At 53.2% G+C, this 13,382-nt stretch overlaps 1 protein-coding gene across 2 annotated transcripts; it reads right to left on the bottom strand.

Moving 5' to 3' along the window:
• Positions 1-1,130: 1,130 nt before the first annotated feature.
• On the bottom strand, positions 1,131-8,278 carry LOC136550307 (protein TIME FOR COFFEE-like). 2 transcript variants are annotated; one of them, XM_066541839.1, is made up of 13 exons: positions 7,247-8,278; positions 6,985-7,142; positions 6,567-6,888; positions 6,070-6,463; positions 5,901-5,955; positions 5,637-5,726; positions 5,275-5,530; positions 5,104-5,173; positions 4,934-5,018; positions 4,419-4,847; positions 2,151-4,329; positions 1,907-2,083; positions 1,131-1,825 (listed from the first exon to the last, which is right to left on the bottom strand). In XM_066541839.1, the coding sequence occupies exons 1-13, from the start codon at positions 7,749-7,751 to the stop codon at positions 1,818-1,820; spliced, it is 4,728 nt and encodes a 1,575-aa protein (XP_066397936.1). In that variant the 5' UTR covers positions 7,752-8,278; the 3' UTR covers positions 1,131-1,817. The 2 variants fall into 2 exon arrangements, with proteins under 2 accessions (XP_066397936.1, XP_066397937.1); XM_066541840.1 differs by having other exon boundaries at positions 2,151-4,326; positions 7,247-8,277.
• Between the last annotated feature and the right edge of the window lie 5,104 nt (positions 8,279-13,382).

Here is a 13,382-nt window from a genome sequence, read left to right on the forward strand (position 1 = left end):
GGTCAAGTGTCTCATATAACATCATAGAACAACTCAATTAATCATCAACAAGTATCCAGTTATTCTGTGAGTTTTCTGGGCCGCTCGTGACCGTGAGCATGGCTGTTATAACAGTTTGTTACCCTCTGCAGAGGTGAGGCACATTCACCACGAGTCGTGATTCCCCATATGTCCGGGTTAATTACTCCCATGTCACTGCCAAGGTGAGCAGGCAGGGTACACTATGAAGCCATTTCATAGGTTTCTCTAACAAGTTAGGGCCGCTAGGTTTCCTTGGAAAGCAAATGTAGGAACCCCCTTACTCGTGCGAAAGCCAAACCGACGATGATTAGCGGGCGCACGTCGACGTTGGGCAGAATCTGTAGTAACTTGCAGGGAACATCCATCATCACTCCCTTTGCCACGGCATCGACAGCGTCCGGGAGGCACAGCAGCCACATCCTCACATGGTGACGTGGAGCAGCAGCTCCTCGCGACGCCGCCCATTTTTATTACACGCACGCCTGCTAGAAGGGACCAAGAAACGCTGCCATCTCTCCCCTCCCAATCCATCCATTCCACGGCAATTATCTCCGCGATCGACAAGGACCACCGGGCCAATGCCTGTCCGCTTACAAGATTTCGCGATGACCTACCTGCCCGCCTTGCTCGCCAGGTAGTAAAAGCAGCTTCTCTACCCGCTGGCCTGGCCTGTGTTGGACAACGATCGATCCTGCAGCGAATTCAGTCACATGTCGCCACCACCAAAACCCAAGCTGGCTGCCGAGGAGGAGCACCACTTGGGACAGGGAAAGCGTCAAAAGACCAAACAAAACTTGCCTGTGCTTTTTTATTTTTATTTTTTTTACAACAAAACTTGCCTGTGCTTGATAGTGCTCCTAACTCCAACATACTTTTCAACCTTGCCCGTCGAACGGCGATGGGCACAGGCACGTGTGTTCACCTACAGCTTCAACACACACATATCTTTCTATCCCCATGATATGGAGCACGGCGCCTTGCCCATCCACAGAAATCGAAACAGATGCTGGTGCTGCTACTCCCACATGCACTGCCCCCACTTTCGGACGAGGGCTGCACAGTCATCACAGAGAGGCGAATAAAACTTCTCACAGGCCAGAGGTACAGCATCCATAATTAGTCATTTTCATTCATTCATTTCCTTTCCCCCAAAGCTACTTACAACAACCAACCCAGAAGCAGGTCACTCCATGCCACCCCCACCAATCATGGCTGGATCCTATTCTACTTGGGATAGATATTTTGCTCCTCGTCTAGTTGCTAAACAATCCAAGCAGAGTGTATCGACAGACAGTGTATAACGGGAGCACCAACTGCATAACAAAGTTACCTGATCTGCATTCTAATTGAATCCTTCCTCCTCCAGTTAAAGCTGAGAACCAAAAAAAAAAGGAAATAGCAAAGCTACAAGAAAAGAGAGAAACCAGCCTTGGGCATCCATCCATAAAAAAACGGGCTGAGAGACAGATTCTATGCACATCCTCCAGTCCCCCGGCCTTTAACCCCATGGGAGGATAGCCAGCCCAACTACACAAAAGTATCACTCCCATCAACCATTCCAAAATCCGAATACTCTTTTAGGTTAGCAAGGCTTCTGCTCCGATGGAACTGGTGCACAGCGCCTTCCTTCTTGATCAATACAGCAGACAAGCAGGTTCTTCGAGATGCCGCTGTTGCTGTGGATTGCTTCTCTTCTAAAGAACCGGAGAGGTTTAGCTGCCATTTGGGCTTCCGCTGAATAAGCAGTTAGCTCACCTGTTCAGATTACCACTCCTATGCATGGTCATCTGGATTGTTTATTTTCCTGTTAAAAACAAGGCAACTTACTCTGTAAGCTAAAAGAACTGAACTCTGTGTTTAAATGATTCGGTAGCAAGTCAAGTACCAGCAGCAGGCTTCTGGTCACTTGAGGGTTTTAAAGGCATTGGCATTGTCCCGAAAGTCAATTGTGCCGCGGACATGTGGGTGTGTGGCCCGCCACCTGCAGACTGGGTTGCCGCTGCAAGATGCATAAATCCACCGGATGAAGGATGAAGCGCTTTCATGTTATTGCCGGCGGCAGCTGCAAGAGTTCCCTAGGTCAGCGGGGTTCACAGAAACACAGGAGTGGGAAGGGATTGAAGACAAACCTGACAAGGTGTTCTGCTGGTGTGGTGCCTGCTGCTGCGTCTTGTCGCCTGGTCGCTTCTGGTAGAGGCCTAGGGCAGCAGCACCACCGGCTCCTGGAGCCTGAGGAGCATAAGTGTTGGATATGAAGAAATGGCCTTGCTGGAACGGCGGCTGTTTCATTGATGATGGTGGCATATGTGACTGCTGCTTGCTCCCCGGATTAGAACCAGGTGATGCATTAGGCTGTTGGCCAAGGATAGATGGCATAGCCATACTGAAATGATTCGTAGTAGACTTGGTGCCAGACGTCGATGCAGGGTTCTTGGATGACTGCTGCTGCGGTGATGGCAACTGGACAGGCTGCTGAACACCCTTTGCATTTCCCGTGGCAGGTGGGCTGCCACCAGTACTTTTGGACACCGAATTGGATGGTGAACCAGAAGCAACAGGGGCATTCGAAGATCGAGATAGATCCCCTCCTCCAGTAGAAAGGTTAGTTACAGAAGGCCCCATCTTTGATGAATTCATGCTTAAAGAACTCTGGGGTTGGTGACCGGGAGTAGAAAGAGCCTGCATAGGAACTTTTGCTTGTTGCTGGTGGAGACTACTGTTCTTCATCACAATCAAATTAGGGGGTGGAGCAGCAGGGGGGGTCGTAGCAGTAGATGAAGGTGTCCCCCTCCCTGAGGATGCCTTCAACTGGGGGGATTGAACTCCCCCTTGGGCAGCACTTGATGGGTACATCATATTCTGAAAACTTGCCATGCTCAGACCGTCCGGGTACCGACCTGTACTATTTTGTGTACTTGGTGCAGCAGATCTGGGCCGATTCATATGGTGGTGCTGATGCTGCTGATGCTTATGTTGCACTTGCATCTGAAGGAAATGCTGGTGCTGCTGCTGCTGCTGAGAAATGCTGGATGAAGCTGCAGCTGGTGTAGAGGCAGGGGTGGTGGAATTTGTGGGTTTGCTTCCCATAAATGCATTTGAAGATTCTGTTCCAATAAGGCTCAGGGTGCGGGACGAACTTTCATTTGTACTGCCACTAAGGAAAGGAGGCACATAATTCTTGCTCTCAGTCCTGGTGAAGGACAGCGAATGCTGCTGTGAATCACCGGGATACTTTGTAGAAGTTGATTTCTTTCTCTCACTGTCTCCAGCAATGAGTGTTGACGATGAATCCCCAGCAACAGATTTTGTTTCTCCATGCTGGGGCTTGTGCTGCATGGATTGCATAGATTGAGCTGCAGCAAAATTAAGTTGAGGATAACCATGCCGTGCTGCTTCTTGATGGCTCTGGAAAACTGCATGGTTCTGCGCCAATGCTGAAAAGTCGAGACCAGTTGGGGTTGATCCAGGAGGACCAATGGAGCCAAAGGGCATCACAAAAGGTTGAGAAGACGCAAGATCAATCCTCACACCCTGGCCTCGACTGACATGTGGCTGCTGCTGCTGCTGGTGGTGATGGTGATCACTTGACTTCTTCTCACTCTGACTGCCAGCAGGTTGAGCAGCTGTCATCATTGCAAAATTCGGTAGATGGACTGGAACAGCAAAATTGTGTTCATACCCGCTCTTCTGAGAGTGAGATGGCTTGTCATCACTCGACGGACCATCTTGTCCAGTTTTGTCGCTCTCCTGTCGGTGCATAAGGCCAGGTAGCAGGACAGGGCGCTGATTGCCACTTGAATAATTCTGCAAATTACTAGCAGCAGCTGCTGCTGCATTAGCATTTGGTGCATATCCCAATAGCCCTTGGGACTGTTGTGGCTGATGCTTCTGTGATGAACTGGGCAAGTTTGGCATTTGGGTCTTCTGATGACTTTGTGGTTGCGCGCCTTGCTGCTGTGATGGGTGCAGCATAGGAGAGGAGTACACATGCCCATTGAAGAATGGAACAGCTGGGCCTGGTGGTGCCATGCCTCGATATGGAGGCCCTCCAGGATGGGCAGCAACCTGGAACGGGTATCCATTCTGTAAGATTGCCAAGAACTGGGCATCAGCCGGTTGCAAGTTGGCAAAGCTCAAGTTCATGGCCACAGCACCAGAGTTTGCTGCCAAAGTGTGAGCGCTGGCAGATGGCGGCATTGCATTGCTGGCTCCAGATGATTTTGCATCCCCTGCTCGATTGGCAGCATTTGCAGCTGCCACCATAGCATGTTGCTGATTGAACGGAAAGATAAATGCCGGGGCTTGCTGCTAAAGGGGGGAAACATCTTGTAAGAAAAAATCCAACAGAAATTTTCAGTTAAAAAGAAAGGATAGTAAGATTTCCTGCATGCACGTACCAGCATGTTTGGCATGGGAGTGGACTGCTGTGTTTCATGAGCAGGTGGTTGTTTCCTCTGGCTTGATTCAGCACCAGCAGCATTGCCTAGTGCTTTATCCTTCGAGAGACTCCCCTGAAATGGTGATGTAGCCATAGGAGCCTTTGCTTCTTGCATTGGGGTGTGGGCCCTAACAGGGTAGCTTCCCTGCATTGGGTTCACAAGCATAGAGGCGGCATCCGTCGGTGGCACAACACCCATGCCGAATGGCCTTGCACCAAAGAATGGCCCCGATCTATTGGCGGCGGCGGCGGCGGCTGCCGCTGCAGCCGCTGGCGGCCAGAAAGAGTTCATCTTTGCAACTCGCTGCTGGTGCTGGATAAATTGTGCAATGTAGCAATGTGTAGCACATCTCTTTGAGCGCGTAGGCGGTGGAAGCAATGCAGCATGCTGCAATATAGAAGACTGTAAGATTTCAAGAGAGGGGGGGGGGGGGGGGGGGGGGGGGACCACAGCGTTGCTGAGACAATACATACCTGTAATCCACTAGAAGACCCTGGCTTCACGTCCATGGGATGATGAAGACCAGCTGCTGATAGGCCTGGGACTGGACTAAGGTAACTGCCAAGACACAAAACCGCAGCTTCAGAAACGAACCCACTGAACAGGAGTGCACATTACGAATCCAGCAGCTAAAGGAACTCACCCAAACGGTGGGAAATTCCCAAGCCAGCCTCCAACAGGTATAGGCATAGGAGGTGTAACAGCAGGCATAGCTGCAACAAAAGAAAATCCAGATTACAAAAATGAAAACAAACATCTTCACTAAAAGGCAAAACCAAGGATCAAATGCAAATAAACACAGCAAAACACTTACCTGATTTCTCGTGCTTTATCTCAGCCTTTGAGGGCTTCTGCTGCTGCAATTGTTGTGGCTGAGGCTGCGGCTGCCGTCGCTCTGATGGTGATTTTTCATCACGAAGACTGGGCTTCTCCAAATCCAACTGCAGCGTGAGCTTTTTGGGCACGAACTCATCGGCTGGAATTCTTTGGACCTTCTGGTCCTCCAAATCAATATCCAGCCCTCTCCGAGTCCTTTCACCATCCTTCTTTTCCGAATTTCCTCTCCCAAACTAAAATGAAACCCAAAGAAAAGTAGAAAAAGATCAATCAGAATCCAATATCCAATGCTCCAGCTGATGATGCAATCAAAAGAATTGGTGAAACCGAAGTCCTCACCATGTCCATCTCAGAATCCAATCCCTTCTTATCTGCATCTGGGTCGGAGGAGCCATCTATATCATCAGATAGCTTCCCAGGAGGGGGAGCCTGGAACCAAAAAAATAAAAAGATAAGCAAAGGAAAGTCAGAAAAAGAAGCCAAAAGATAACAAAACACCAAGCGCAATTGCGGCAAAAATTGTCGCTTTCACTCTTTGCCCACAAAATTCCGCAAGACCAATTCAACCACACTCACGTAGACAAGAAAGCATCATATACCCACCATGAGATCAATGGAGAACTTCTTGTCCTGCCGAGCGCCATCCGATGCCAGCTCACTGGGAAAAAAAAGATCGTTCACACAAATTGTGAATATACTAATCAGATCGGCACAATCCAAAAACAATAATGGATATCGCAACATCAATAATATAAAATTCAAAGTAGCCCACATCTTTGTCGTGGCAGTAGCTTCGCCGTTCCTCGCCTCGGAACCCACCGGCTTTGCTTCAGCATCCGGCTTGACTGAAGGCGCCGGCGGCTCGGCTTGGCTCTCCAGCCTGTGATCTCGCCGATCTGATTCGCTTGGCCGTAGCTCCGAGTCTCTGTTTCTACCACGATCCTCCGTCTTCTCTGGCTCTCGTGAAGTCTCATGTTGGGCAGCAGCCGCAGGGGCGGTGCTGGTGCCACTTTCTGCTGCTACCGACGTTGCCGTCTTTGCTTCTGATCTAGCCACAGGAGGTGGCTCCGGCTTTGAGGACGGCTCCGCCAACTCTGGCTTCGCTGGGCTCGCCGGGCGGCTATCTTCGTCGTACTTTACCAGCCGTGGCCTCTTCCTCTTTGGCGCTGCAACATCCAGCGGGGGAGCCGATTAGATCCGAAAAAACAAAATTGGCAAAACAGGGAGTGGAAAACGAAGGCAAAACCACCAACGGAAAAAGCTACGCACCTATAGTGGAAAGGGAGGTGGAATCTGACGGTCGGGCGCCAGAAGACGAGGGGGCTGGCGAAGAGTTCCCGGACTTGGCCTCTGGCGCATCTCTGGGCTCGAGCTTGTGGTTGCTCTCCTGCTTGGGGGGAAGGCACGGGAACTGCCTGGTGAGCCCGAACAGCACCTCGGCAACCTCGATCTCCTCTTGGATGAAAGATGGCGACTTCGAAATCTTCGGCGGCGGCAGTTGTGGCGGGGTTGTTGAAGGCGCTGGGGACGGCGACGGTCGCTGCTTCGGCGCTGGCCCCGGACCACCGCTGCTCCCACCGCCAAGTGGTTTCTGAGAGGCAAAGCCAAAGAGAGAAAATTAGCAAACACGAGCGAGAACTGAGGAAATATAGAAGGAAGATGAGGACCGGAGGGCTCAGAAACGCACAAGCTTCTTCCGAGCAGGGGCGGTAGTTGAGGCCGACGCCGGAGAGATCGGCCGTGACGAAGGCCGTTGGATCTGCGAGCCGTCTCCTGCGCCGGCGCTGCCTCCACTGGTTCCACCGCCGGGGACAGGCCACTCGTGGGAAGAGCGTTTCGTTGAAGCTGCCAAGAGCGCAAAAGCAGAAGCAAGGTTATCGTCAGCCATGCGGATGAAACCGCCGGGGAGGCCCAAAAATCCGCTCTTTGACGATGGTACGAGCGCCTACCGGAGCGGGCTTTCCGCGGGACAGGCACGCCAATCATTTCGTCTACGGCCTTGACCACGATGGGGCACTTCGGATTGGAGCCGCCGCCCTTCCGCTGCATCTGGTGCTGCTGTCCGTGGTGGTGGTTGTGGTAACCTCCACCGCCGCCGCCGCTGCTACTACTGCTGTGGTGGTGGCCACCGGTGGGCTGCGGCGGCGAGGGCGGCGGCGGCGCCGTGCTCGGTGACCGCCGCTGCTGCTGGTACCGCGGCGCGAGCTCCTCCTCCGCGTCGTCGTCGTCGTCGGCGAGGCTCTCGTCGGAGGTGTCGTCGCCGTCGTCCCGGCTGGCGCCACCGCCCCCGCCGTTAAGCATGAGGCGCTCGCCGCGCCGCCGCTCGGAGCGCGGCGAGTCCCTGGGGCCCCCGCCTCCGCCGCCTCCGCCGTTGCTCCTGAGGCGCCTCCTCGGAGGCGGCGGCCCGCCTCCGACGGACACGCCGCCCCTCCTGCCGTCCCGGATCCTGTCCATCTCAGATCTGAGACATGCGGCGCCGATCCCCGGCAAATCACCGCCGCCTTGCCGGATTCCGACGAGCACAGCCGCCGCCCCGTAGATCCGGCGAGCCAAGGATTAGGCGGGCGGAGGATTAGGCGAATCCTCGCGAATCTAGCAGCCACGGCCAAGGATTAGGCGGGCGGAGGAGAGCTCCTCGGCTCTCGTCGCTCTTCCTCCCTCCCTCTCTCTGCTCTTCTACTACTACTTGGCGCTCCCCTCGCTTCTCTTCTCCTCTGCGGTGCAAGGCTCCGCCCTGCCCTTCTCCACCACGCCCGCCTCTCTTTCCGGCTGCGTGCCGCTGCCCCCTTCTCTCTCTTGGTCTGGGCGTCGTCTGGCCGCTTCCCTCCCCGTCGGGTTCCCTTTCTAGGCGCCCGCCTCACCTCATCTTCTTTTTGTCGCTGCGCACGCCCGGATCGGACGGCCCAGATCCGCGCTCCCAGCGATCCCGCATCCGACGGCCCCAGAGTCGCGGCGCCACCGTGGCGCGCCCCGCCACCATCGGATCCTGACAGACAGGCCCACCCCCGACGCGCAATAAACGGCCTGTTCGCCGAGCCAGCAAAGTGTTTTCCTCTCGCCGTAAATCTCCCCCTCGCTTCCTCTGCCGTTACGGCTCAAACATGGGCCGCAACCGACACGTGGCGGTTTCGGATGGCCTGGAAAAATCTAAGCGTCCACCGGCAGTAGGAAGTGGGTGGGGGACGGGCCGAGGCAGAAGGCGCCATTAGCCAATTAATTCAATTATATATATATATATATATTATAAAAAATTATTAACCAGCTAGGTAATGAGGAAAATTATTTTAAATAGATGGGTTGTCCGCTTTTGGCGGGGCCCACTCGCGCGGAATGGACCTGATCTGGACACTGCGCGGCTGTTTTACCCCCACGATGCTGACGTGGCGCGCCCTCGCACCGGTTGCTGCGGGGGTGGTGGGTTAAAAGCGAAGGAAAGTCTTTAGGCAGGCAGTGGCGGTGGGGCCGAGGGACGGAGCGCGGGACCCGCGTCCTTGCCCCGCTTTTGTTTATTGTTCTGCTCGTGGGCGCCGCGTGGCAGCGCGGCTGACGTCACGCGGAGAGCACACTAGCTACCAACCTTCACCGCTCCACTCGCCTACCCCGAATAAAATATGGAGTGCGTATTTATTTAGGGCGCGTTTACTTCCGAAAATTTTTGTCTTTGGTTACTGTAGTACTTTTGTTTGTAGTTTGCAAAAATTGTTTAATTATGGACTATTTAGGCTTAAAAGATTCGTCTCGTCAATTACAGGCAAACTGTGCAATTAGTTATTCTTTTTACCTACATTTAATGTTCCATGCATGTGCAGTAAGATTTGATGTGATGGGGAATCTTGAAAATTTTTTATTTTTAGGTGGGATCTAAACAGGGCCTTACCCATGCAAATTTTTTTTGTTTTAATTAGCAAGACCGGTCAATTTTGTAGAGTAGTGGTACGTGGAGTAGTCCAGTTGCGAACTTGCGATTCGTACTTGTCCGCCAGGAAAGAGATCGTGAAGACGTCACCATTTCAATACTCACGATTAATGATAAGTAGTAAACAGTGACAAGGGTGGAGTAAAAGTTACTCGTTCATTCACGCGGCGAAATCTCAATCCGGATGGACCACTAGCTTCTGATCCGATAATTAATGAATAATAAAAAAGATAAAGGGATCAAATTGTTTTTTCACGCCGATGAGCAATGGCAGTAATTTCCCGTCAATAAATAAATTGGTGTTAATAGCCGCACCGCGCTCTCTTTTAACCGCGGGTTCCCCTTGCGGTCTTCTTCCCCCCACGGCCACGGGTTCCTCGCTGGGCCGATAAGAACACGTGTGGATGCCGGTCTCCCTCCCCCGGCATCGCCAATAAAGGCAAGCGAGCGCGCGGCATGGCAGCCCATCAACGCCGGCTCGCCTGCTTTTGGTAGCCAGGCAGGGCGGAGACGGGTCAAAATTCACAGCGCCGGGCCCGGCGGCAGCGCCCCTCCAGATCCGGGGCTCCAGATACGACCCGGCGGGCCCGGCCGCTAGAGCTGGATGGATCGCACTGCACTGCTCGCAGCAGCTGCCAGCAGCCGGTAATCGCGCGGTTAGCTTAAGTTGTCACTGTGAGTTAACAGAGGTCCCTGGGCCCCGCGTGACGGGGCACGCGTTGGCGCGGTCCACCATGGGCTGTCGTGCACCGCCACCACCACCGCCAAAAAGAGGGTGTGCGGTGCGGATGTGGTGGGCCCTCCCAGAGGATAAGCCGGAAATTTTTATTATTTCTCATGGTTTGTTTGTTTTTTTTTTTCTCTAGCTGGCTCCACGGCGCGGAGGACGGAGAATGGAAAAAGGAGAGAGGAAAAGCCGGGCTCGTCTCGCGCCCGGGCGCCTTTCCCTGTTGGCGGGGGGCCAGTGACACGCGGGGCCCGGCCCTCGTGTCAATCCCTTGCTGTTTTCTTCCAGCCGGTGGGGCCGGGCGCGGGGGGCGGGTTCGTTTGGCGGTGGGAAAAGCGTGTGGGGGCAGGGGCGTGGTGGGGGCGGGCACGGGACCACACGCCACTCACGTGAGCACCGGATCTTGACAAGGGGGCACGTGGTCGTAGGCCTTGCGGGTCCCCGGCCGGATCCTCTGCGGATCGCTGGCCCACCGGGACGAGCTGTGGCACCAGCGTACGGGCGGGCGGGCGGGCGGGCAAAAGGTGAAGCGGGCGATCGGGCACCGGCCGGTGCGGGTGGCGCGCGGGGCCGTGCGAATGTGCAACGTGCGAGTACCAAAAGGCCCCCCCTGGAAATCTTTTTTTTTTTTGGCTGGATGTGATAAATAAATCCAGGGTATGGATGCGGACTCCGTTGATCGCCGGATCGGCTGAGCTCACGTCAGGGTAGTTAAACTGGCGCTGTAATTTTGAGTATTTATTTATCGGTTGTCATCAGTTCATTATTATGGAGTACAGTATTATACTGCGGCTAGTGTCATCAGTTCATCACAAGGCACATGCGTGTAACTGCTTGCTTGGCAAAATACGTTATTTTATTCGCGGAATCGTCCCTGTTCAATTTTGTCGGTAGATTTTCTATGGCGTCGATTATCGACTGTGGAGCGATCGTGACTGCAGGATTTATTGGCAACACACGGCTTTGATGTAGGGTAGTTGTCACGGTCAATTTCCTCTTTTTCAGCACAACGTGAATGAATGAGTGAGAGAGACGGCAACGCACAGCACAGGCCGGCTGAAAAGTAGGGTCCAGTTTAGTTCACTCCCAAAATGCTAAATTTTTCAAGATTTTCCGTCACATCAAATCTTTGGACGCATGTATGAAGTATTAAATATAAATAAAAAATAAAACTAATTACACAGTTTAGACGAAATCCACGAGACGAATCTTTTAAGCCTAATTAGACTATGATTGGACACTATTTGTCAAATAACAACGAAATTGCTACAGTATCATTTTGCCAAAAATTTCGACATCTAAACAGGCCCTCGATCAGCAGAACAGGGAGTATCAGAAACAGGGAGAAAAGGGGGAACATGAACAAGACCAGGGAAAATTGCAAGAGAGAGTATGCACGGCGTGGAGGAGTAGTGCTAGAGAGTACAGGGGGTGGAACTGAACTGCCAGTGCCAGAGGACGGACGGAAGCCACAAGAACATGCACGGTGCAGAAGCCAGAAGCCATGTTTTTTCTTTCACTTTTTTTTTGGTAAGGAAAGCCAGAAAGCCAGAGGACGAACAGGCAGAGGGTGATGAGGTCACCGGCAGCTGGCCTCGCACTGCGTGTCGCTGCTGTGCTCTCCTGACACGGAAGGCCGAGACAACCCAACCCGTGGTACTGCTCCGGCCGGCCGGTTCCCTTCGCCGTCAAGATGGTCTTGTGGATGCAGAACGGCAAGCCAGCACGCCGTCAAGGTGGCGCGGAGATCGATGGATGGCGCAAGGCAAGGCAGAGCTGAGCGCCCACCGGCGGCCTGCCTCCCGGCCCACCGGCGGCTCCACGGCGGGGTGCGGTGCCACGGCCACCAACCAACGTCGAAGACACGACGGACTACGGAGGGCCAAAAGCAGCTTCAACGTACCTTGCTGTTGGACAAACACCACACGCCAGTCCCTCACACCGGCACGGACACGATTGATCCCGGCTGGCCGGTGGACGCTCTCGCCATGGACGGCGCCGCAACGCCCGACCGGGGGGCTGCCAAGCCGCCGCCGCCGCCGCCAGCTCGCTTCTTCTCAACCAGCGCAGGAGGCACGCGGCCCGGGGGGCACTCTCCTTCATCTTCACCGGTGGCCAGGAGACACGCTAGCTTAGGTAGCCCTGAGCCTTGACGGACGGAGAAGGACGATAGGCGCACCAAGAAACGCGCCTCGCAACACTGCCTCGCTTTTATAACGCGGGACTGCGGGAGGGAGGGGGAAAGCAAAGGCCAGCCAGCCAGGCACCACGCAGTCACCGGCACCAGCTTCTACTACTTCTTTTTTATGCCCACCAGCTTCTACTTCTAGCTGTTTTTTTGCTCATCTTGTGTGTGTGGGAGTCGTTGCTATCGGCTCCCCATCTCTCTTTTTATTTGCGCCCGCGTATTATTAAAATTTTATATAAAAGGGACAGCAGGCACCCTTTGATGCGCTCACCCTGGGCGATTCTATATTGGGATCCACTTGTTTTATGGCTCACGCTCTGACGTGCAGGCGACTTCCTCCGGTGATGGTCTTTTGAACGCCACCAAAGGCGCCTGGACCCTTTCTTGGGTTCATTGATTATTATTTTGTTTCTTTGGGCATGGAGAATCCTCGCTGATTACCTAAGCATGTAGTAGTAGGATGTAGCCGTTGCACTAATTCCTTTTTTAACCAAAACAAGTATTTACGTTGTCCATCTTTTGTACTAGTTTTTGTTTTCCTTGATATATATCCGATACGAGATACTTTTTTAGTGTCTTTATCAAAAAAAAAAAACTCATATGTCTATGGTTCTCAAATATAAGGGATCAAAGCATTTTAGGTATGTCTCCAAGTCTACTCCATCTCTCCCTAAATAAATAAATTTCTAGAATTATATAATCGCCTTAAACCATTTTTTATGTTTAACTAAATTTATAGAAAAAAAGCACAAACATTTGTAGCACCGAATGAGCATGTTATGAAAAGAGATGTTTTACAATGATTGGGAAAGTATCATGGTATCACGAGGTACTTTCATTTTTTTTAATTTTTTAGCTAACTAATTGAGAAACATTATTTATTAAATATAATTTGTAATATTGAGGGTAGTTTCGTAACCGAGTCTGCTTGCTGATCATCCGAGCGACGCAGTACGGCAGCTTCGGGTTCGCGCCGCGCGCCGCACTCCGAGGGTGTTTCCGGCCGTCGAGCCATGCTCCAGTGAAGTCCACACAGTCCAGGAGGCTCTCCCGGTACCCTTCATGTCGTATGCCTGCACGCGGCGCCACAGGCTCCTGACATGAACGTTCGCCGGCCACGCCAGGACGAGCCCGCGTGTCGCGTCGCTCACCGCCGCGTCGGCCTCGCGCCGCGCGAGCCGGCACTGCTTGCAGCTGCTGTGCAGCACTAGCCGCTCGCTCCTCCTGCTCAGGTGGGCACAGGTTCGGTATAAT

Source organism: Miscanthus floridulus, chromosome 4 (assembly GCF_019320115.1).
Source record: "Miscanthus floridulus cultivar M001 chromosome 4, ASM1932011v1, whole genome shotgun sequence".
In the NCBI taxonomy this organism is placed as follows: domain Eukaryota; kingdom Viridiplantae; phylum Streptophyta; class Magnoliopsida; order Poales; family Poaceae; genus Miscanthus; species Miscanthus floridulus.

What these genes read in the sequence shown, in the direction of transcription:
- LOC136550307 (XM_066541839.1), bottom strand. Translation starts at nt 7,751, where the DNA reads ATGGACAGGATCCGGGACGGCAGGAGGGGCGGCGTGTCCGTCGGAGGC. An exon ending in TGGATTCTGAGATGGACATG is followed by an intron (nt 5,531 to 5,636) that starts GTGAGGACTTCG and finishes GTTTCATTTTAG; the next exon opens with TTTGGGAGAGGAAATTCGGA. An exon ending in GATAAAGCACGAGAAATCAG is followed by an intron (nt 5,174 to 5,274) that starts GTAAGTGTTTTG and finishes CTTTTGTTGCAG; the next exon opens with CTATGCCTGCTGTTACACCT.